Source organism: Podarcis raffonei, chromosome 5, assembly GCF_027172205.1.
Source record: "Podarcis raffonei isolate rPodRaf1 chromosome 5, rPodRaf1.pri, whole genome shotgun sequence".
In the NCBI taxonomy this organism is placed as follows: domain Eukaryota; kingdom Metazoa; phylum Chordata; class Lepidosauria; order Squamata; family Lacertidae; genus Podarcis; species Podarcis raffonei.
In genome coordinates, this window is record NC_070606.1 from 60,704,615 (window position 1) to 60,730,128 (window position 25,514).

At 40.4% G+C, this 25,514-nt stretch overlaps 1 protein-coding gene across 4 annotated transcripts; it reads right to left on the bottom strand.

Moving 5' to 3' along the window:
- Nucleotides 1-361: 361 nt before the first annotated feature.
- Nucleotides 362-24,197, bottom strand: LOC128414381 (claudin-15-like). Of its 4 annotated transcripts, none has more exons than XM_053389579.1 (6): nucleotides 23,908-24,197; nucleotides 22,979-23,254; nucleotides 3,832-3,996; nucleotides 2,512-2,593; nucleotides 1,845-1,946; nucleotides 362-1,321 (listed from the first exon to the last, which is right to left on the bottom strand). In XM_053389579.1, the coding sequence occupies exons 2-6, from the start codon at nucleotides 23,196-23,198 to the stop codon at nucleotides 1,228-1,230; spliced, it is 663 nt and encodes a 220-aa protein (XP_053245554.1). In that variant the 5' UTR covers nucleotides 23,199-23,254; nucleotides 23,908-24,197; the 3' UTR covers nucleotides 362-1,227. The 4 variants fall into 4 exon arrangements, with proteins under 4 accessions (XP_053245554.1, XP_053245553.1, XP_053245552.1 ...); XM_053389578.1 differs by having other exon boundaries at nucleotides 22,979-23,313; XM_053389577.1 differs by having other exon boundaries at nucleotides 22,979-23,316.
- Between the last annotated feature and the right edge of the window lie 1,317 nt (nucleotides 24,198-25,514).

Below are 25,514 nucleotides of genomic sequence, written 5' to 3' on the forward strand. Positions count from 1 at the left end.
CATCCATGGAAAAGTGGATGGCCCTACATCAGCCTCTGCTACACTCACAGAGCAGCTTTTTGTATCTCTCCTGTTCAGAACAGAAGGGAGGGTGTGTAATCCTGGCCTACAATGGAATGTGGGCATATTTAAGGAGTGTTTGTTCAGCGTAGGGGAGACTGAGCCTGTGCAAACAGAAACTGAGGAAGAAGAGCAAACAAGTCTCTCATTTATTGAGGATATTTACTCGAGACCTACTTACTCGAGATCGTTTGGTGGGGTGGTCACACAAGCAGCACACTGGCTATCTCTGCCTAAGTTCATGGAAATGTGGGCCCTGGTGTCTAACGGTGGGTAAAATAACACACAAGAGAAGCAAAAGTTTGTTATAAAGAAGCAAAAACTCTAGGTTTATTGAATATACACAAATAGTAAAGATGTTAGCACTCGGTAGAACATACATTCATAAGCAGCAGGTCAAAACATGTAACAAAGGTTCTGCACAAAAATTCTCTTTAACAGTAGCTCTGGCCAATGAGAGCTCTGCGATGCAATGCCTAAGTGATGTGAATGAGAATGTTTCCCCTTCGAATCTTGCCTCCATCACAACCTTGGTAGGAGGCCTTAAGCAAATTTCCCTCTCTCTTCCTCAGCCCCTTCCTCCATCTGCAGTGTGGGGATTATCCAGATCAACCATGCAGAACTGTTGTAATGGTTACAGAGATAATATGTGTGTGAAGCACTCTGGACACTCTAAAGCACTATGCAAATACTGTGGTACCAATATTATTAAGGTCCATGATAACTTGTCAGAATCAGTTCATGCCTCATATAGTGTTTGCATATTGTGTGGTTAAATACTGAATCCTTCAGAGAGAGATAAGACGTTTTATTCCTGAAATGATCCTAAGTTTACAGTGTTCCCTAGTACAATGAGACAACATTATGACAAACTAAATAAATGTAGATAAACTAGATAAAACTAGATAAAAAACACCTCCTGGGTGTTATTTTTTTGTTTTTGTTTTTGTTTTGGGGTTGGGGTTGGGAATATGCTAACATGTTACATATTATTTTTCTTTACTAGGCTAGTCCTCATAGACCCAAATGACACTGTAGCTTAAACTATTACCAGAAGGAAATTCTACATATATGTAAAATGTCCGTTGAAAGTGGAATATGGAAATGGGAATGGAGGGCTTAGATGTTATACAGTAATGAGTTAGAACATATGAAACATTTTAAAATCTAAACGTAGTCTTTGGCAGATGTGACTGTCTCGGACTGTTTGATGTAAATACGTGCATCGTTGCCTTGCCGGGTAGCAGCATACTTGTAGTCTCTGTAATTAAAAAGAGGTGTCAATGTGCTGCTGCTCTCTCATTCTTTCATTCTCTCTATTTTTGAGAAATTTAACTGAGTCGGGCATGTCAAAGTGCAAGTAGATAAACAGGTACCACTCCGGCGGGAAGGTAAACGCCATTTCCGTGCGCTGCTCTGGTTCGCCAGAAGCGGCTTAGTCATGCTGGCCACATGACCCGGAAGCTGTGCGCCAGCTCCCTCGGCCAATAAAGCGAGATGAGCGCCGCAACCCCAGAGTTGGGCAAGACTGGACCTAATGGTCAGGGGTCCGTTTACCTTTACTAGAGGTTACAATCCAATCCTATTCATGTTTGCTCAGATGAAAGTCCCATCATTTTCAGTATTATTTCAGGCATTTCATTGCATATGTTATATATTTTCAAAATGCTTAGAAAGCAATATAAACGCTTGGGGTTTGTTACCAGACAAAACAGACAGCTCAGTGAAATCTTTAACAATCTCATTGATACTTTTTACTCTTGTAATAGCAATTGGTCAACTACCTGTGTTTTTCTTTGCATGCTGAACATGTCAGGAAGATCCCACCGAGTATAGAAAGGAGGGAACCAGCCCAGCCTAAGTACAGTGCATATCCCAGCTCATATCTGGAAAAAAATGATTTCGTAGAAGCATCATTACAATCAAATCAGATACATTTTGCCATATTTTTCTAATGTAGTGGCTGCCAGTGGGAAAAACATCGAGTATAGGAGGAGAAAGCTAGGAGATATGACCAGCCGCTCTCCAGGTTATTTCTGCAGAAGGCAGGAAAATGGGTTTTGTCTCAAATAGATGATCTGCAAACACTGAGGCGGGTCAAAGCAGGGCTTTCACCTACAGTAATCCTTTAAACACCCCCCCCCGCAACCTATCTTCTTTTATGGTTGTCAGAGACATTAATTCCTCTGTCCTTTGGTCACATTTCAGCATGACCAACAGACTGAAATCAGGAACTAGGCCAACAGGAAGCAGCAGAATGTTACTGAAGCATGCATTCAAAGTATTCTTATGAATCTCATCATTTTTTTGTTAAGAAACGTACAATGCAAAGAAGATTAAAGCCAAATGTTAGTTTCATGTGAGTTTTAACAATGCCTAAAGCCATTTACATATTTCAGTTACTGAAGTGAGTTTTTTTAAAAACAACAACATGCAAGTCTGTAAACTTACTTGGTTCCACCATAAAATGAATCAAAAAACTGAGCTGTGATCCTTTCTGCATACCAAGAAATAGCAACCATTGATGAGAGACCTAGGAAAACAATACAGATCCATTTTAATGGAACGAACTAACGAATTCCACAGCCTTGCCTTACAGAAATAACATGTACGTAAATATAATAAAGTCATCAGCTGATTAATGAAATCCTACTCAGCCTCATGAGTTTCAGCTGAATACTCAATTCAGCTGAGTTGGTTAATTTGCTCAGGGCTGCTGGATGGATGTGTTTCTGCATCATTACATTGTGTTGAATAAGATGGCAATTGAGTGCCTCCCCTTTCCTATTATTCCACTGCTTCTCAAGAAATTTTCTCTGGGCCACATATAAAAATTTGCATGCACCACATAGATTTTTTTTAATCAAAAAGAAATACATTGGAAAACAAAAAGAAACAACAACTAGCAGTGCTTGATTTATAACACAAAACACAACTACTTTATAATATGATCACGGGGCATCCAGAAAGCATAAAATGATGCAGCTGCATAAGAACATTAATCATTCCCAAAATAGAATTATAAACACATCTTCTCCAGCACTATGTTCTAACGGTGATTCACTAGCAGGGTTGTCCTCAAGATCTCTCATTTTGAAAAGATATTCATATTATTCAAATAAAAAAACATTATTTTGATACTACACTATACTGAAATGTTTAAATGTTTCTTTGATTGCCCTTGAATACGGCCTAGGACCCTCGTACCTACGGAACCGCCTCTCCTGGTATGCCCCACAGAGAAACTTACGGTCTTCAAATAAAAACATCTTGAAGGTCCCAGGCCACAGAGAAGTTAGGCTGGCCTCAACTAGAGCCAGGGCTTTTTCGGCTGTGGCTCCGACCTGGTGGAACACTCTGTCACAAGAGACTAGGGCCCTGCGGGACTTGACATCTTTCCGCAGGGCCTGCAAGACAGAGCTGTTCCGCCAGGCCTTTAGCCAGGGCACAGCCTGACTCCCTCCCTCGGCAATCTTCGCGGAGCTCTGGCCCAATGGTGGCCAGTGGCTTGAATTTAATTAATTTTATAATGAATGATTTTAGAGTGTTGTTTGTGTTGTATTTTTGTATTGTTTTATTGTTGTTAGCCGCCCTGAGCCCGGCTTCGGCTGGGGAGGGCGGGATATAAATAAAATTTATTATTATTATTATTATTATTATTATTGAATCCTCCAGCCACACCAGCATGGTGCACAACATCCTTTGAGAGACACTGTGTTATTCCATTAGCTTTATTTATTTATTTTGGTGCACGGTCTACTGATATCTCACCTGCTAAAATGAAGACCATTCCCCCCAGCATGGCAATTTTTGATTTTGCATTTTCACTATTGGATCCAAGCTGAGTGCACTTCAAACCAAGCAATGTCAGCAGAGTCCCACACATACCCAAGATGAGAGAAGTGATCATCAGGGCCCGACATGCTTGAATATAAGCTGCAGATGAAAGAAAATTTTGTCAAGAAAGGTATCAGTTTCGGCAAAAGACATGTCAAACAGCAATACATGCCCACTGATCCAAATGTGTGGCTATAGAGGCAGATGTGAGATTAACCAGCCCAAACTATGATTCCACCCTAGAGGAAATCTCTCAAGCCCTTAGACTGTCAGAAACATCTTACATTACCCACATGTATGTGAATCTGTCTTTTGGTCTGACTTCTCCTCTGAGAGTTGCCCAAATTCCCCTTCCTCATCTCATACCTGTTTGCATGCTTAGCAACCAACATAAAAAAGGAAAGGAGCAAAGATTGATGCTGGACAGATCTGGAAGTAAATGGTCAAGACAGAATGCAAGCATACAGAGATGAGCAACAACCAGCATAATTATTCTATATGCAAACATCTCCACCATCTGGTGGTCATTTTGCCAGTTTAATGTTTGAAGCTATTCTCTCCATCCCATATTGGGTTTGCAAAGCCATTTCTATTTCTATTTCGACTCTGTGTAGCTCAGCAGCATTGACACCCCAATTACTAACTATTCATTCATTCATTCATTCATTCATTCAAATTTATATACCACTTGATTGTAAAAAACCTCAAAGCAGGTTACTAAACAAATACAACACTAAAATTATTAGTAAAAACAATTAAAACATTCAGACTGGGGGCTGGTGGAGAAAAAACAAAAGCATATTTATGATGTAGTGAGAAATTCCCTAGAATACTATCCACTGGTAAGTATTGATTCATAAAGTAACTTATTAATCCACTGTACCAATGAATAGGAGTTGCAGCACATGATTAATGAATCAAGTGACAAGAACAGGTGACAAATAAATGTAAGCCACATGTTTTCTGTAGCTATTATGCAACTGAATTCTATCATCTAGCATTATCATACTCTTTAATGAGCGTCTGGTGGTTCTATAATGTAAACTTATCTATGTAGTTTGCAGGTTTCAAACAACAAAGTATATACCTAATCTGCCATGGCACTGCAGGTGAGAGTTTCCTGGGGACACTATCAGGAGGTCCATTCCACACAATGTAGGAATTGGGTCTTTACTGTTGTGGCCCCTATCCTGTGGAATCCCCTCCCCTCCCCTCAAATGTTAGATAGGCATCATCTTTTGGTGCCTACTGAAGGCTTTCCTCTTTCAACAAGTCTTTCAGCAAGTTGAGGCCTCTGCATCTGTAGCAGAATTGCTTTAAAGATGTTTTAAGGATGTTTTTGTTGTTTTGTCACTTGTTGTTTGCAACCCTGGGCTGCTTTACGAGGAAGAGTGGGATATAAATTTAACAGCAATAATAACAGGATAAATAGTCCATTTATGTATGGTATGAATCAGCCAAAGTTAGGAATTTTACATAAGAAGTTGTATTTTCTCTTCATTTTAGTGTGGGAAATGGTCATACTCAATGTCTAGGATTCTGAGATAGTTAGGGATCCTTTTCCCTCTCAAGATCAAGGTATACATTTTGTGAAATATGCTGACTGCTTAAATTTAACTTTGCTGTTGGAAAACAACATCCATATACTCTGTCACTTTTGTTTCAAGTAACTAACCATGGTATGTAACCTGAAGCATATGTAACCTGAGGTACTACTGTACACCCTAATGCTACTGGTCTTTGTAGACATTTGTAGACATTGAACCAGAATTTATATACCACTTGATTCTAATACAGTAGTACCTCGGGTTACATACGCTTCAGGTTACAGACTCCGCTAACTCAGAAATAGTACCTCGGTTTAAGAACTTTGCTTCAGGATGAGAACAGAAATCGTGCTCCGGAGGCGCAGCAGCAGCAGGAGGCCCCATTAGCTAAAGTGGTGCTTCAGGTTAAGAACAGTTTCAGGTTAAGAACGGACCTCCAGAACGAATTAAGTACTTAACCTGAGGTACCGCTGTAGTGTCCTCTTTGGACCTCCATTTTTCTGGTGAGGCAGTACCTCTTTTTTGGTCATTCCTAAGCAGCCACCTTACCTCCTGACGGTGCTGTGGGTAAAAGCCTCAGCGCCTAGGGCTTGCTGATCGAAAGGTCGGCGGTTCGAATCCCCGCGGCGGGGGTGCGCTCCCGTTGTTCGGTCCCAGCGCCTGCCAACCTAGCAGTTCGAAAGCACCCTGGGGTGCAAGTAGATAAATAGGGACCGCTTACTAGCGGGAAGGTAAACGGCGTTTCCGTGTGTGGCTCTGGCTCACCAGAGCAGCGATGTCACGCTGGCCACGTGACCCGGAAGTGTCTCCGGACAGCGCTGGCCCCCGGCCTCTTGAGTGAGATGGGCGCACAACCCTAGAGTCTGTCAAGACTGGCCCGTACGGGCAGGGGTACCTTTACCTTTACCTTTAAGCAGCCACCTTACCTCCTGCCTTGCTTTTGGCAGCAAATCCAGAGGCAGTCCAAGGTATAATTGCAACCACAAAGTTTATTATGAAACAGGAGCAAAGCATAACGCTCGATGATCAGATATTTTCTTTTTAAGAATACATTTCTAGTTCTGGCAGATACTTTCACTGGTTTAATAAGGACAGAGACTGTGGACTTGCTTGTTTTGGAATCCTTTTAGTTAAAAGGCTATTTTTAAGTCTCAATCTAGCTCTTCCCCTCCAGACTCAATTCACAAAGCACTTGTGTGCAGTCAGAGCACAAAGAAGGAAGGGAGCAGTATTGTCCCTCTAATGGTCAGCAAAATAAAGGCATTTTTTTTAAAAAAAGAAAGAAACCTGGAACCTCCTTTAGAAAGCAGGGAAGTTTTGAGCAAAATATATATTTAATGGCACACCATCAAAGCAAAGCTACTTTCTTCTAAAAATTAGAACCCAGACGCAGAGAGTAGAAGCAGAAAGAAACAAGGTCAAGGACCATTCAGTTCAATCTTCCAACTAATTGCATAATAATTGCCGCAAGAAGCATGACTAGGCTGCCCCTGTGCATACATGGATCTATGTGAGTACTTTGTATAAAAGGTAAGGTAAAGGGACACAGGTGGTTCTGTAGTCTAAATTGCTGAGCCTCTTGGGCTTGCTGATTGGAAAGTCAGCAGTTCGAATACATGTGACAGGGTGACCTCCTGTTGCTTTGTCCCAGCTTTTGCCAACCTAGCAGTTCAAAAGCATACCAGTGTGAGTAGAAAAATAGGTACTGCTGTGGCAGGAAAGTAAATGGTGTTTCCGTGTGCTATGGCTTCTGTCATGGTGTACCAGAAGCGGTTTAGTCATGCTGGCCACATGACCTGGAAATCTGCCTGCGGAAAAATGCTGGCTCCCTTGGCCTGAAAGCGGAGATAAGCGTCGCAACCCATAGTCAAATTCGACTGGACTTAACAGTCCAGGGATCCTTTATCTTTTTAACCTTTACTTAAAAATACAAAGGGGAGAGGGACCCCTCACTAATGGCATGCATCCCATGACTTGAGGCACATTATTTTGCTGAGCAACCAAACCAGCCCACTTTCTCACTGCAGCTTCTGTGCCATAATCCATATGGTCCCAGAGGGGACTGCAGTGGGGAGCAGGGATTGGTAAAAAAAACCAGGCACCCTGAGCATGCACAGTGCAAAGCCACCACTGGATACAACCAAACAAAACTTCACAGTTTCAATGGCTGGTTGCCTGGACATCATACTTATTTCCCACAAGCATCAAGGAAGTGGCTATTTAAATGCCCAAATTCAGTTAGACCTGCAGGGGGCTACCATAGGGACCAGTGTGCCCATGAGTACCCTCTATGGCAGGGCTGTCAACCTGGTCCCTACCGCCCACCAGTGGGTGTTTCAGGATTCTAGGTGGGCGGTAGGGGGTTCTAGGGCACAAGCTTAATCCTCCTTCCATCGAGCACCGGTGGGCGGTAAGGAAATTTTACCATCAAGAAAGATGCATTAGTGGGCTGTAAGTATAAAAAGGCTGACTACCCCTGCTCTATGGTATGCATGAAATATTCCCTTAAAAATCCACAATGCACAAGGAACTGTTTGCTCTTCCTGCTCAGTTCCTGTTTGCAGTGGCTCACCCTCCCCTACACTGAACACATCCCCATAAACATGTTCACATTTCATTGGATGCCTGGATCAGATATCCTCTCTCCTTTCTGTTCTGAAGAGAGAAGAGATGCAAAGAGCTTCTCTCTGAGAGCAAGCATGGCAATGGCTGATATAGGTGCCTGTCTTTCCATTAATGCAGGGGAAATGCCAACATCATTTTGTAGCCCTGCCTCTTTTCACTCTGAGACATAATGGTCATTTTATCTTACGCCACTCCCCACAGCAACCATTTTGTGAGTGGCACCAACAGCCCTTTCTCAACAATCCAAATGTGTCAACTGACTCAATATGTTTAGTGACCCCACACATGGCAGGAGGGGGAGGAATCCAACATGCTACATCCTGGTCACGCTGCTGAAACCACTAGTTGACATGCTTGCGTGGTTGGGTTAGCTCTGGGTGGGCTTGCTTGCCCAACTCCTTATGTAACGTAGGATGCCACATGACCTGTTGCTATGTTGGTGCAAAGCAAATTGTCTCCCATACTATCACAACTATATATATCAGTAAGAACAGGCTGCTACTATGCTCAGTACAGAGATTTGATTGCCCCTCTTATCAGATAGCTGAGTAATATAATAAGCAAGGCAGCAAATGTGTCAGCAGCTACTTGCGTGTAAAGAGTCAACTATGTAATCTCCAAAGCTAGGTAGCTCTCCATTCCTTAATGAAGTGCAAACACTATAAGTTTCTAAAAATATATAAGTAGATACACAAAGAAGGTCCACAGGTCAGCGACAAAGCACCTACTTTTCACAGAGATGGTAACATCCAATTTCTGGCAATTTCTGGTAGGGTTGGGAGAGAACTCAGTCTGAAACCCTGAAGAGCATCCATAGAAATGTGTGCCAGTCTAAACTTTTCCTATGATTTATTGCTGTAGATTAGAGGTTCCCAAACCTATTTGGCCTACCACCCCCTTTAAAAAATGATAATTACTCAGCACCCCCTGGGAATCTACTTTCTTTAAGCAAATAAACAGAAAGGTGCAGTGACAATTTTGCATTCTTTTATATATCTACATTTATGCCTACAACTTCTTGAAAAATAAGTTAACAAGCAGCTGAATCCCATGCATGTTCACTTGAAGTAACAGTCCACTACGCTCCAACGGCATCCCACAGCCCACCTTCCATTGGCTGAATGGGCAGGCAAGCTGTGATCCACTTCCTGGGCCAAGCCGAGGAAAACCCTTCGCCTCCAGCACAACCACCGGATCCAGGGGAGGCATTGTCACTATCCCACAATGCCACTCAACCTGGCGGTAAGCGCCATTACACAGCAGGTGAAGCATGTATGAACGGTTTTTCAAAATTTTCTTCTCTTCTTTATGCTTCCACCCCCCCCCCTATTTTTATCTCATGCTCCTCAATTGACCCAGGGCTACTACCACATCCCTGGATTGTTCCAGCACCCCAAAGCATTTCCCAAACACTGCTGTAGATCATAGCATCAGTGAAGTTGGCATAAATTGAAATTATGACCTGTTTTAACCCTGGAACTTCTTATCTTATCTGAACCCTGAAAGGCATGAATAAATATCCTGACCTCTTAATATATAAAGATCAAAAAAATAATCCTGTGTTACCAGCAAAGTTTAATTATCACCTCCTACAGGAAAGAATGGTGTTTTGTACAGACAATGGAATCTTCTTCCAAAAGTTAAGTCACAATTCAGCAAACATATAATATAACCAACTAGTTAGTCATTTCTCACTAAGGTCATGTCATCTCAACCACAAACTGGGCAAATGGATAGGAACTTGTACGAAATCAGCAATAAAGCAAAGGAATAAAGATTTATCCCTTCTCCAGAAGGTAACACTGGCTCAGATATGCCGACCCATCCTTTTAGTGTCACATGAATTTCAGCCCTGACATCTTTTCCAGTCTTTGGTTTCATGCATTTGTCTATTTTATATGCATTACTTGAGACATCCAAGCCAAGAGTTGCTTAACACCCCTATTAATGTGGATTTGTTGAAATATTTATAGTACCTACAAAGTTATTCAGTTTTGTTTATGAGAATATAAGAACCCAGACCATCTGGCTGCTTGATAATGCTTCATGAGCTATAAAAAAAAATCCTAAAAACAAAGGTTACACAAGCAGTGTTAGATATAATGAACTATAAATATTTTTAATCGTTTTATTTACAATAAAGTCTATTTTGGCAAGTATCTTTTTTTAAAAAAGAAATATTTATTAAGGTTTTACAAAAAACATAGGTTTACAGAATAGAGAAAAATTAAAACAAAGATTAGGAAAAAAAGATACAAAATACAAAAAACAAATAGCTAAAAAGAAAAAAATTAACAAAAATAAATAAATCCATTTTTCAGTATCTTTAGACTCATTTACTTATTTCCTTGACCTCCTCACACCTCCCCTTTTTGTATTCCCATTTACAAAAACGTTTCAGCAAATCCTTACCCTCTTTCATTTATCTTCACTCTATATCTTAGGCTATTATAACTATATATTTACATCCATTATCAATCCGTATTTACATATTCTTATTAATCTTGTTACCAATACCGCTTATTTTCAATCCGACATCATTTTAACATTCATTAATTTTACAGTATTTTTGCAAGTAGTCTTTAAATTTCTTCCAATCTTCTTCCACCAACTCTTCTCCCTGGTCTCGGATTCTGCCAGTCATTTCTGCCAATTCCATATAGTCTATCACCTTCATCTGCCACTCTTCCAGTGTGGGTAAATCTTGTGTCTTCCAATACTTTGCAATCAGTATTCTTGCTGCTGTTGTTGCATACATAAAAAAAGTTCTATCCTTCTTTGGCACCAGTTGGCCGCCTATGCCCAAGAGGAAGGCCTCTGGTTTCTTCAGGAAGGTATATTTAAATACCTTTTTCATTTCATTATAGATCATCTCCCAGAAAGCCTTAATCTTTGGGCACGTCCACCAAAGGTGGAAGAAAGTACCTTCAGTTTCTTTACATTTCCAACATTTGTTATCGGGCAAATGATATATTTTTGCAAGCTTGACTGGTGTCATGTACCACCTGTATATCATTTTCATAATATTCTCTCTTAAGGCATTAAATGCCGTAAATTTCATACCTGTGGTCCACAACTGTTCCCAGTCAGCAAACATAATGTTATGTCCAACATCTTGTGCCCATTTAATCATAGCAGATTTGACTGTTTCATCCTGCGTATTCCATTTCAACAGCAAGTTATACATTCTTGAAAGTATCTTAGTTTTGGGATCTAACAGTTCTGTTTCCAGCTTTGATTTTTCCACCTGGAAGCCAATTTTTTTATCCAAATTATATACCTCTCTTATTTGATAATAATGAAGCCAATCTCGCACTTTGTCTTTTAATTTCTCAAAACTCTGCAATTTCAGTTTGTCTCCTTCTTGCTCCAAAATTTCCCAATATTTTGGCCACTTGGCCTCCATATTGAGCTTTTTCTGAGCCTTAGCCTCCATCGGTGACAGCCACCTTGGGGTTTTATTTTCAAGTAAGTCTTTATATCTTATCCAGACATTAAACAATGCTTTCCTGACAATATGGTTTTTAAATGCTTTATGTGCTTTAACCTTGTCATACCACAAATATGCATGCCACCCAAAAACATTATTAAAACCTTCTAAATCCAAAATGTCTGTGTTCTCAAGAAGCAGCCATTCTTTCAACCAGCAGAATGCTGCTGATTCATAATAAAGCTTAAGGTCTGGCAGGGCAAATCCACCTCTTTCCTTTGCATCAGTTAGTATTTTAAATTTTATTCTGGGCTTCTTGCCCTGCCAGACAAATCTAGAAATGTCTCTCTGCCACTTCTTGAAACAGTCCATTTTGTCCAGAATTTGTAATGATTGAAACAAAAACAACATTCTTGGCAATACATTCATCTTTATCGCAGCAATTCGACCCAACAAGGAAAGCTTCAAATTTGACCATATTTCTAAGTCCTTCTTCACTTCTGACCAACATTTTTCATAGTTGTCTTTAAATAAATTCCCATTTTTAGCTGTCATGTTAATCCCCAGGTATTTCACTTTCTTGACCACTGTTAAACCTGTCTCATTCTGAAACCTCTCTTTCTCAATCGGTGTTAAATTTTTCTCAAGGACTTTAGTTTTTAACTTATTCAACTTAAATCCAGCCACTTGACCAAATTCTTGAATCAGTTCTAATACTCTTTTAGTACTAGATTCTGGCTCCTGTAAAGTCAATACTAAGTCATCTGCAAAAGCTTTCAATTTATATTGTTTAGCTCCGACCTTTATACCTTTGATCAGATGGTCCCTTCTAATCATATTTAACAAAACCTCCAAACGAAATAAAGAGCAATGGGGAAATTGGGCAGCCTTGTCGTGTCCCTTTCTCTATCTTAAATTCCTCTGTCACCACATTGTTAACTATTAATTTCGCCTTTTGTTCTGAATAAATTGCACTTATACCATTTTCAAACCCTTGACCAACCCCCATCCCCTGAAGATTTTTCTTCATAAAACTCCAAGAAATATTATCAAAGGCTTTCTCTGCATCCACAAAAATTAAAACTGCTTTAGTGTTGATGTTCACTTGCAACTTCTCCAAAATATTAATTATATTCCTCGTATTGTCAGACAAGTGTCTGCCTGGGAGAAAGCCAGCTTGGTCCTTATGTATCTCTTCCACTAGTACTTTTTTTAATCTTTTGGCCAAAATGTCAGCAAATATTTTGTAATCCACATTAAGCAGGGATATGGGTCGGTAATTCTTGAGTTGTGTCTTTTCAGACTCAGTTTTCGGTATAAGTGTGATATATGCTTCTTTCCACGACTCTGGCGCTTTTTCCCCCTCCAAAATTTCATTGCAAACCTCCTTTAGTGGTTGAATTATCCCGTCCTTCAAAGTTCTATAATATTTTGAGGTTAAACCATCCGGCCCTGGAGATTTGCCCAACTGCATATTCTGAATGGCACCTTCTACCTCCTGTTCTGTAATTTTGTAGTTCAGCATTATCTTATTTTCTTGAGAGATTTTTTGTAATCCATTTGATTTCAAAAATTGGTCTATGTCAAACTCTTTCTGAGGCCCTTGTGTATATAACTGTTTAAAGTACCTCTGGAAACATTTTCTAATTTCCACTGGATTCTGAATGTTCTTTCCTTCCACTTCCAAATTAGTGATAGTGTTAAGCTTTTGTCTTTTTTTCATCTGCCAAGCTAACAATTTCCCACATTTATTAGCCGATTCGAAAGTCCTTTGTCTCATTTGTTTAATTTTCCATTCAGTTTCCTGATTCATCATCTTCATATATTGCACTTGATATAACTTTATTTCTCTCAGAATCTCTTGTGAATTTGGTTTCACTCTCAGTTTCTTCTCGCCCTCTTTTATTTTTTCCAAAATCTTTTATTTTTTCTCATTTTGAGCTCTCTTCTTTATTGAATTCTGTTGAATCAGAAACCCCCTCATAACTGCTTTACTTGCGTCCCAGATTACTCTTTTTTCAACGGTAGTGTTCAAGTTTATCTCAAAATAGTCTCTCAAGGTTTTTTGGGCCTTCTTAATAACCTCTTGATCTCTAAACAAGGTGTCATTCATCCTCCATCTGAAGGAACCGGTTGGTGTTAATTTCATCTCCATTTTCACGGCATTATGGTTGGAGCACGTTTTTGGGCAGATCTCTACTTTCCGGGTCTTAGGTGCCAGTCCTCTAGTTATCCAAATTTGATCAATTCTTGTCCACGTCATTTTGGCTTCAGAAAAGAAGGTTCCCTCTCTACCCAAGGGATTCTTAGTTCTCCAGATATCAATCAAATCCATATTGTCAGTCAATTCAAAAAAGGTTTTTGGTAGTCTGCCATCCTTAGTAACTACCTGTCTCTGCGACTTGTCCATGTTTGTGGATACCACTCCATTCATATCTCCCATCAAGATAATGTTGTAGTCCATGTAATCTAGCAAAGTCTCATGCAACTTCTTAAAAAATTCAGATTTCCCCTCATTCGGTGCATATACTCCTACTATCAAAAAATTTTCTCCTTGTGTTTGAATTTCAATTGCTACCAATCTTCCTTGATCATCTTTAAAGACAAATTTCGGTGTTAGGTTCTCTTTTGCATAAATAACTACTCCTCGCTTTTTAACCTTGTCTGATGAAATAAACTCTTGGCCCAGTCTTTTATTAATCAATATTTTCCTGTGAAGCCTTATCACATGTGTTTCCTGTAAACAAATCAAGTCCAATTGTTCCTTTTTCAATAGATGAAACACTTTCTTCCTTTTCTCCGGGGAGTTAAGTCCATGAATATTCCAACTTAATAGTTGCGGAGACATGGTGTATTTAGCTTGCTGTTCCTCCAACTGCTCCCAATAAATCCTCTTGTTCTGATGGTGGTATCACTTTCTCTAACTTGTCCAATCCCGCAGGTAGTGATACTTTGTCTAGTATTCCTGGTCTTAGGGCTCTTGGCTCTTCTTTAACTCCTTTTTGCAAATCTTCTCTGTGATCTCTCAGAAATTTATCTTTGTCCTCCACTGATCTTATTTTGAACTTTTTACCTTTAAAGGTAAAAGATAGGCCTTGGGGAAATTCCCACCTGAAGATGGTTCTGTTTCCTTTCAGCAGGGCCACCAAATCTCCGTAGTTAGACCTAAGGTCCAAAAGATATTTCGGAATATCCTTAAATATCTCCACTCTTGATTCGTTTATTTCCAAGGTATTCTGGTAGTGCAGACTCAGTATTTTATCTCTCTCCTCTTTTGATCGAAGGGTAATCAAACAGTCTCTCACTCTGTTCTTTCTCCCTCCTCTTCCAAGTCTAAAGGCACTTACTATCTTAAAGTCTTGTTTGTCATCCAGTTTCCAAAAGTCTGCAAATTCCTGTGTTAAAAAGTCACTTAGACTGTCTTTCTCAAGTTCAGGTCCCTAATCCTCAAATTGGTCTGCTTCTCCTTCAATTCGATCATAGACAAAAGTGACTGGTGGGCCCCAAGCTGTGACTGGTGGTCCCCAAGCTGTTTACATATCGGTGCTATCTTTTCCTCTACAGCCACTGCTTTTTCTTTTGCTTCCTGAGCTGTCTTTTGATTTGATGTAGATTCTTGCAGCAGTTTTTCAATAGATTCTGTATTTGAATTCACCTTCTGCCCCAAATTGTTGATACTTGTGGTGTTTTGGTCAATTTTATTTGTTGCTTCAGTAACTTGTTTGCTTAATTTATCCAAGGTTTCGTAAATCTTACTTAGAATTGAAGTAAATCCTTCTTCTGATATCATCCCTTTTGCCCCAGCTTGTACAGGGTCTTCCCCTTGTGCTACAGGAGGGCCGGATGCAGATGCTCTTCGCTGTTGCACTGCTGCACTGGTCTGCTGTAGTCTGACCTTGCCCGATCTTGTTGTCTTTTCCTCCATAACACTTTGTCCGAGAGTCAAGGTCAATCCCACGATCAGGCTTGTTTTGCAGTGGAGATTTCCCTGGCTAGTTGGAGATGGAAAATTCCCCAACCAGTTGTAACAATTTCAGTGAGCCTCTAGGGGGACACAGTAACAGTCCATAATAAAGCAATAAAGTATCTTCCCAACTCTCAAAAGTCCCCCTTCAGCAAATAAATAACAGTTTCAAGTCCAAAGTATCTCACTTGCAGAGTTAGCTGTCAAAAAGTTACATTGTCCATAAGTAGTGCGACTCTCAATACAACAGTTTTGTTTAGTCTTGGCAATCCGTTTCCCAGGATTGAGTGGTGGTCTTATATCCCTTTTTTCCTTCTTTTCTTTCTCCTTTTTTATTTTTTACATGCAGAAAATACTTTCCCTTCTTCCCTCCCCTCTCCTTCGATTCAGGGAGGGAATTCTTTGGATTTGACGTTTGGATTTAAGTCTTTTTAACGCTTTTATACAGCCTTTGCTTTGATCTATATACAAAACGGAAGGTGGACTTCCTGTTTGCACCTTCCCGCTTCAGTACCAAATTAAGCCTTCTTTTTCTTATGCCTTCAATCTTAAAGCTTCACCTACTCACGGGTTGTTGTTTAATAGCCGAATTGTCACAGCAAAAGAGGTCAGCGCTCTCCGGCAACAGCTGCGCGGCTTCACTCCACGGAAGTAGCGATCGACTCTCAGCACCGCGCCAACCCCCATTTCGCTCCGGAGCCCCTCGGAGGGTTCCCTTGCAAGTTGGGGGGGCGCTATAGGTGCCCGCCGAGTCCCACGGTCACAGGCTTCCCCCGCCTGTGATTTTCAAAAGGGTTCCCGCTTCGCCGTAGCGGCAAGACCCGATTTCCGCAGAGCTATTCCCTCCGAATTAGAGAGAATCTGCCATTGCCGATGGCGCCGCCTCTGGAAGTCTATTTTGGCAAGTATCAGTGAGATGGCTGAGCTCGCATTTCACCAACCAAGTAGGTCAATGCAAGGTTTGATGGTTGCCTCACGTAGTCTCAGATCACTATTGAAACATAGAGTAAATATATTGTTTCTTACTTTGACGCAGCAAACCTCAAATCACTATTAATAATTAGCTCATCTGTGACAGATCTGGCAATGGACAGCTTGCCACAAGGTGCTGTTGGTGCCTGCCCATCAGGAGTGAAGTACAGTAGTCTTTCAGACAACTTCCTGTATGAGCACCATGTAGCCAGCTGTCACCAGATCTACTGGCAGTTGCCAAAAAGCGATTCCCGAGTGTTAAAATGTTAACACTCAAGCCTTTCTGACATTCAGCTGCAATACAGCAACACGGCACCAAAATAAGAGAGTTATAAGATATATTCATTATACCAGGGAAAGATTTCAAGCAATCAATTATTTTGGATTTACTGATACAGCCTGTCTATCATTTGCACAGGATTTGTGACCTACTTGCAAGTCGTGGCGCACAGGTTGAGAAACACTGGACAAGAAGGTCAGAAACTGTAAAATGAGGGCAGTCATAACTCTGGCATGGTCTGCTCAAACAATCTATAAAACACTGTTATGAGTTTGACTGTCTTTATTACTGTGACTGGGTCCCCATCACTATGGTTTTGCCTGACAAATCAAAATATGGCTTGGACCTAACAAAAGGACAGTGGTGTTCCTTGATGACTGGGGATACTATTGCCCTGGAATGTCTCTCCCACCCTTCAGCTAGTGGGAAGAACAGAGAAATAGACTGGAACAAGTAAGCATTTGCAAAGAAGGGCACTTTCAGACGGTACACAGAACAAATGTGTGCAGGTGGGAAATTGGTTACAAGTTCCACTCTCAACCACATCACATACATGTTTATGTTTATGAGGTTATACTGTCTCTAAGGGGCTATAGAAAGTGAGAGATTTTAGCCAGAGGTAGCTGAACTAGAAGTAGCCCAGAAGGCTGTGAAGATCCATGCTGTTCATTTGGGGAATCTGATGCAGGCTCAGCAGTTGTTCTACTTCCTGTAAGAAGCTACCATATTTTTCTGTGTATAAGACCCCCCCCCCATGTATAAGACACCCCCTATTTTTGGAGACTCCAGATTAAGAAAACACCCCTCAGCACTACCTGTGTATAAGATGAGCCCCAATTTTAAACCTAATTTTTTGGTAAAAAAACCCTACTCTTACACATGGAAAAATACGGTATTTGTTTCTAATATGTTTTGCTTATACATTGTAAATCTCCAGTCCTCTCTTATCCAAAGGGAATTAATCCTTGTAGCATTGCCTCTGCAGAATACTCATGGAAGCCAGAAGTACATTATTTGAAAATGCAGAAAAGCAAGCCTATATATTTTCAGGTCAATGCAGATTTTGTTGAGTGTATGCAAAGCAAAATGCAAATTTTCAAATGTAATGTTACAAAATAAATTTTAATAAAGTCTGATCCCAACCCAACACATCAGTGGTGACGAACAAATCCCCCTAAATAACAGGCACACCACTGTGTACAGATATTTTTTTAATAGCTTATTTAAAGCTCAGTTGCTTCTCTACAATACATTGCCCCATTGCCAATGTCAATAATACCTTCTCTATAGATAAATAACCGGCCATCACAAACCTTTAGCTGTTTTTAATAACAGCCAAAAAATGTTATTTTGTTTAAAGCTCTGTGAAGACTATGTGTTACCTTCAGTAAGGGAATGCACTGACACACACTTTACTTTCAATGTGTTCTGATTCATCACCTTTCAGAGCAGGTGGAGAGAGAATCTTGTCCTCCACATATCGACACGCCAAGAAACTTCAAAAATCCTTCACTTTTGGAGCTCAAACAAGCAGTCTGTTATAATCTGACAAGCTCTTTGAGGGAAATGCCTCATTGATGTTATTTTCAGTCAAAATTCACTATTTATACTTTCCATGCACCCACCCAATGAATTATTTCAACTGATAAAGACGTGGACATGTACATCAAATAAAGACATACCAGGAAGTGCCAAAAGTGTATCAAACGCTCTGCAGTTGGAGATTCCAATACTATCTTCCGCACAGCTGTGCCACAGGTTTTCATACAGGCTTGAGCTTGTAATCACACTCCCATGTACGGTGGAGACTTTCCAGTAACTGTTTTTTAAAGTTGCTCCAATCACTACCCAGCCACCCAAGGTGAGTACAAAACCAGTGAGTTCCAAAACAGCAGACATAGTTGAAACTTCTAACAGATATATTATCTATTTTGTATTAAGATGAAATATAAGAAGTATCTCCCCATTAAAGGCCACTTGCTGTCTTAGCTAGTTTCCTCCAAAATGAAGCTACCTTTGATCTTTGTTCCGTCAACTAAATGATAAGATTTGTAGCACATTGCTTTTAATAATTGGAGGCGTGGTTTAAGGAAAAAGTGCTAATTGCATTGGATTTGCAAAAGGACAAATGCTATTGATCAGTTTTTCTGATAAAATTTACGGCATGGGTATTTTTTCACATCTGCATAGCTATCTAATGCTTCAGGTAACTGAAACAATCGCCTCAGAGTGCCTTCTCCTGCTTCATGGAGCCCACTTGGCTCCCTGGTATACTCCAGAGTTCACAGCAATGAAACAAGCTAAGAGACATTTTGAACATGAGTGGAGAGAAACTCACGTCAAATGCCATCAAACACTGCTGAGGGTTCATCATCAAGCCTACTCAGTGGCAGTGAAGACAGCAAAGAAGGTATACTTGGTAGCCTCCGTTGCAATCCTCATTATGCCGTTCAGTACTGTGGGTGCTTTTACAGTCTAGCCCAAAAGAGGTAGCAGAACCGATAGTAGCTTGCTGTGACTTGTTTGCAAAGCATTTTATAGCTAAAATAGCTTGCATTCACTGGGACCTTGACTGCTGTTTCTACAGATGGCTCTCAAAGGGTGTCCAGAGCACTGCCTAGTCCTGTTGGATGAGTTTCAGTTAGTAAGGCTCAAGGATGCGGTCACAGTCCTTGGCTCAGTCACAGTGACTGCTTGCATTCTAGATCCTTGGCCTTCTTGGCTGATAAAAACTAGACAGTTGGTTGGACCAGGAAGGTTATCAATGCCTCCTTATAAGAGAGGGTGGTCCCTGCTTGCTTGAAGAAGGCAGTGGTAAGAGCACTCCTTAAGAAACTCTCCCTGGATCTGGAAAATCTAAACAATTACTGGCCAGTTGCCAATCTCCCCTTTTTGGGAAAGGTTCTTGAGTGAGAGGTCATGGACCAGATCCAGGCACTCTTGGAAGACATTGATTTTCTAGATCCATTTCAATTGGGGCTTAGGTTCAGTTTTGGCACAGAAACTGCTTAGGTTGCCCTTTATGATACCCATGTCAGCAGAGGCTGATTTAGAGGAGTGTGACCAGTTCACTCGCACTGGGTAAGGTGCTTAGGGGGCACCGCAACAATTCTTTAGAATGGAACACGAGAGGCGGGGGAGATTTTTTCCTTGGATAGGGTGCTGCTGAAATTTCAGACCCCAAGATTTTCTACTCTGAGTGGTTTACAAAGCCATTAAAAATACTAAGTATAAATCCAATTTTGCACAACAAAACTAATTTTAAAATCAACCAAATTAATCTCAAACCAGCATATAAAGGGAATAGGAATACAGAAGGGTCTTTACCCGGTACCTAAACACCATAATGTAGGCACTTTGAGCTAGTATGTGTAGGAAAAGGCAGTACTTCAAGTAGTCTGGCCCACAAGCCATTTAGGGCACTAAAGATTCAAAGGAGCACTTTGAAATGAACCTGGAAGCAGACTGAGAGTCAGTTCACAGGTGTATGTCAGCACACTGGTGTGATGTGATTATATTTACCACTCCCCATCAATACCTCCAGCTACCTTATTTTGGAACAAATGATGTTTCCAGACCATTTTCAAAGGGAGTGCCACATATAATGCAATGAAATAATCCAACAGGGAGGTTATCAAATCATTTACAACTGTAGTAAGGTGATCTGTCCCCAAATGGGTCATAGCTGGTTAGGTTAGCTTAAGCTAATCAAAGCTGGTCTAAGTCACCAAGGCCAGCTGAGTCTCAATAAGCAATGCTAGACCTCCCTCCCTACCACAAACTATAAGCCAGCTTCTTTTAGCAAGACTGCAACTCCATCTAAAGCACCACCAGGAACTGGTGAATTCAAAACACTCTGTCTCCGATTCTTCCCATCATCAGGTCTAGCTCCACCACTACCAGTACAGAGACCCCAAAAGTTCACCCGTGAACAAGCATGTTCCTCAACAGAAAAGGTTGCCCACAATGTGCTATAGGAATGGCTTTGTTGTTGTTTAGTCATTTAGTTGTGTCTGACTCTTTGTTACCCCATGGACCAGAGGACACCAGGCACTCATGTCTTCCACTGCCTCCCGCAGTTTGGTCAAGTTGTAAGGACTGGCTTACTAGCACAGTAATCTAAGGTTACTTACCAATCTGTAGTGCAAATAAATAGTTTTTCTCAATACAGAATTGTGCATGCTCATCCTCAATAAGCTTTTAATCTAGATTGATTTTTGATCCCACTGTTCACAAGCATGGGTGTAGTTACCTGGTGCACATTTGAAAACCTTTCCCTTGTTTAGGTTATCATAGAACTGTACAGTTGGAATGGATCCCGAGGATCAACTGGTCCAACCCCTGCAATGTAGGAATCAAATGGGGATGTATCCACACACACACACACCCTTGCCTATGCCCCAGATGAAGGTGGAAATGGTAACTGCTATCTTGTTATATGCCCACCCACATCACTGGGCAGGTGTAGATATACAGTACCCCCGTTTCTGGGACTGCCTCTATCCGTTTTCAAATGAGCACAATAGGGGATAATGCAGAATCAATATGCATTGAGATTTTCTTTTTAGAATAAAAGTGGCCCATAAAGAAGCACTTTCCAGGAACATTTAATAGATACTAAGTCTAGATTGTGTTTGGACTATGTAGAAAAACAAGATCTGAGTGAGCATTGTCTCCAATACTTGTTTGCAGAATGTTTAATTTGCAAGTCTTAATGATTTACTGATAAGGAAATTGATTCCTTGTTAATGCATCTTCGTCAGGGCAAAATAAAAGCCTGACACCACATGATTTATATGTTTATTTAACACAGCACAAGGATCAGAGCAGGAGACAAAGTCTCAAAGATTAAGGCATACCGGTAATTAGAAAGTACTTAAGATACAAATAATGACCTACTCAAATGGTTAATTTATTTATTTTTAATGATCCCTGGATAAACTAAGAGTTAAGATGATATTTAAGTATATGGTGTCAAGTTCCACGGGAAAATAGTGAAAATGAATGTGTCTAGATAAACTATCAGCAACTACACTAATGGTAGCTTTCTTGTGTAAACACTCAGCTATTTATACAACATCCAGAAAAATCAACTACCAACGTGCTACACATTTATCAGATTTTGTAGAATTAAACAGCAATTAAATACCTCTCAATGAAGTTTAATACAGCAGAAGTGATAGTAACATGTAAGCACTGCATGATGCAAGGGTGGCTAACCTGTGGCCCTCCAGATGTAATTCGACTTCAACTCCCACAAGCACCAGCCAGCATGGCCAAATAGTAGGTTATGATGTGAGTCAAATAACGTCTGGAGAGCCACCCACCTGTCAAAATGGCCTGTGGAGTAAGGGCTCAGGATCCAGCCCACCAGCCAAAGTCTGTTCCCCACCTGATTTACATGCTTGTGCAACACTAGACAAAAGGTACATCTTCACTCATGTCTGAGATTTAACTTCCAGAACAGAGCTTCCAAAATGTTTCCCACCATGGACCACTTGAAAATTGCTAAACATCTTCACAGACCTGCCTGCTGCAACAATTACAGTGTGATGTGTTAGATGTTGTATTATTTTTAATTGTATGTTATTACCTCTTTCATTTTTTATTCCTTATATCTTTTTGTATTACAAATTGAATTCTAGAAAAAAATCAATTATGAATATTTAATACGATGGATGTGCTACCGCCCATCTTTAGCCACAGATCTTCATACACATACCATGGACGACATGAAAGAAGCTTGTGGACTACTGGTGGCCCACAGACCATAGTTTGGCAACCTCTGTTCTAGAGACATTAGGGAGGGAGCTGAACCTGGATTATGACTGCTGTAGTATCTCACACCCAATATGTTAACAAAATGTTGCCCAACAGGCAAAAACAGAGATCAAATAGTGGCAGTGATTACCTGTGACATATACTTTGTAAATGTGCATTTTTAAATATTGAAAGGGAGCAGCCACTGACTATGTACATCAGAGCTCCTTCCTTTGCATTGACACTCCTTGAGTGGGACAAATGCATGTAAACTGTACTATCTGTATACAGTACTTCTAAAAATACAAATGTTTTCAGTGACAGATTTACATTATTGTTGACACAACATTTGATCACAGAATATATATGAAAGTTTGTTTCTACAGGCTTGCATTAAAGTTCTTTCCTATGTATCTATAAACACAATGTCAGATGTTCGCATAAGTAGCGCACAAATTCAGACTAAGAATCCAGCATTTTATGTATGAAAAGTGTTAACTTACTTTCCAAACTGAGCAAGGAAAAGAATTTCTTGCACTGAACTGAGCCCAGAGAAGTAGCTACACAGTTCTTCCAGAGACCTTCATAAATCCAGCTTGCAGTAATAAGCCCTGTAGCTGGACTAGAAATTTTCCAGCAGTTGGACACAGTGGCAACCAGTAAAAGGATGAGACCCAGAAAAGCCAGAAGCAGTGCAGAGATTTGAAAAGCTGACGACGCCATCCTTCAATGACAAGTGAATTTTCAAAGATTCACTCTCAAATTGTGATGCCAAAATCCTATTTTAAAAGTTGATAAGAGACCATGTAACAGCACACTTGTTATATGAGGAATATTTCTGCTGAGAAGAAAACAAAACTGTTAGCTTCTGTTCTAACACAGAATATTCTTTGCATGCTATTATCCGATATACAGCATGGATTCATTTTTAATGCATTTATAGTGGATTTACAGTACTGTTTGCAGAACAGCAGTCAATATTTTGAGATACGGCATATAAAGCAGTATTTCTGATATAAGAATAAAATGCAGAATAATAATAATAAATAATAAATTTGTATTTATATCCCACCCAGTGGCGTAGTGTGGGGGGTGCAGGGGGGCCGGCCGCACCGGGCGCAACCCGGGCGGGTTAGGGTGCGCAAATCCACGGGTTAGGGGGCGCAAATTACTTGCCTTGCCCCGGGTGCTGACAACCCACGCTACGCCACTGATCCCACCCTCCCCAGCCGAAGCCGGGCTCAGGGCGGTTAACAACAATAAAATAAGACAACATTTTAAAATCATTTCATTAAAAAATTACTTCAAAAGTAATTTGAAGAAAAGATGGGAGCTTCAAATACATAACTGAATTAACACATTTAAATAATTTTACTGGATTTACTGGTGTATAATGTAGATTCAATGTCCTGTATAATATATATGTACTTACTTTTAGGTATCTGTGTTCTGTATTTTCCCCTTTGAAGTTTTTCCAGAGACACGACAGCAGCTTGTGAGGACCAGTTTTGCCAAACAAAGAGTGAATGTTTTGTAACACTTTAGGACCTTTCCCCCCTGTTCTAAAAATCAATGCCTCCAGCCAGTTCATTGACTTCACCATTGCGCAAGACGTATAGCTGATCCAATGAACTATGTTATTCAAAATGGATCCTGTTCCAGCTGGGGCGAATTGAGGTTTTATTTCACCCAGGTCAAAGACCCCGTTTGCCCCCCCATGTGTATTTGTGCGCGCGCACACACACATAGGCTGGAAACCTCAATGACATCCATCTGGAGGCCACACAGGGCAACCCCCCCCCCGCTAGCTTCCCTGTAGCTAAAGGGTTCTTACAGAACCTGAATAAAATCACCTATTAGTATTCCTCTAGTGTCTGACCCCATATTAACTTTCAACGTTCCTTATGTTTAAAGAGAGAAGCCATGTGGTGTTCACTAAACATTGAGGACTACAACTCCATTTTCTCTATCTATTGGCTATGCTGGCTGGGGCTGATGGGAGAGGTAGTCTCAGACATTTGGATTGTGCCATGTTGGCAGTCCCTGTTCTAATGTTTTCCAAAACAAACTCATGATTTTATCTCAGGGAAATGATGCTGTGAAAAATGAGATTATTCTGCAAAAACAACAACAACCAAGCATCAAGTATTTTCAAAATAATCCTCCATAATCTGACTCAACAAGTTTGTAAAACAGGCCAGTGTTAGCTCCATTTTGGGAGTAGCTAAAACAGAAGGCCAAATTAGGCATTAGCTTGACAAACATATTGTTCCAGCTCCATTTTTGCTAAGATTATGGGGAATGTAAAGTAGGAAGGAATCATGGGAGGAAGATGTGCCTTTATTTGTTCAGTGATTCTGGGTCCACTGCAAACGTCCTGAGGCATGGACTCACTTAAGTGTCTAGATATGGGTAGGATGCTACAAGTGCAGTACTTTTGGGTTCCAAGTCATTCACTTGGAAGCATTAGTCCTTCTGACACTTCCCTAAAGCCAAGGTTCATTCTCTCTCTTCCTGTATGAATACTATGTTTATTTTCATTCTCAATGACAGGTATCAAAAAAGAGGTCACTGTTGCCACAGAAATGCTACTAAACTACCTGCTAAAGATCAGATTGTACTCCCAACTTTTTTTAATGCCAAGGCTCCTGTGCTTTTAACCATTATGCAACAGCACAGATCTAGCAGCATGGAGATGTGAAATGCCAAGAGACATTCAGCAGGCACTTTCTGTCTCAACTTTTAAACGCCTGTTGAAAGCTTTTTATTTTATCAAGCTTATGTAGGCAATTAAGGGTGTGGTTTTTCCATAATACTTAGCCAATTCCTGACTTTGACTTTTAAATATGCTTTTGTTGTAAGGTTTTAGGTAAATGAATAGCGGTTTTAAAATATTGGAAAATCCTGGAAAATGGAAAAACTCGTGTTCCATTTTCGCCAGTTAAAAGCTACTTGACACAGGCCCTGCAAAGGAAAGAAAAAAAATGGTAAACATCCCCAACTGAAGAGCAGTAGGCTAACGGCGATCATTGATTTCCG

Bases quoted from the DNA above. Each gene is read 5' to 3' on its own strand.
- LOC128414381 (XM_053389579.1), bottom strand. From the start codon at position 23,198: ATGGCGTCGTCAGCTTTTCAAATCTCTGCACTGCTTCTGGCTTTTCTG. The intron at 3,997-22,978 runs GTAAGTTAACAC...TTTCATCTGCAG, and splicing joins TTCCTTGCTCAGTTTGGAAA to CTTATATTCAAGCATGTCGG. The intron at 1,947-2,511 runs GTAAGTTTACAG...ATTTTTTTCCAG, and splicing joins TCATTTTATGGTGGAACCAA to ATATGAGCTGGGATATGCAC.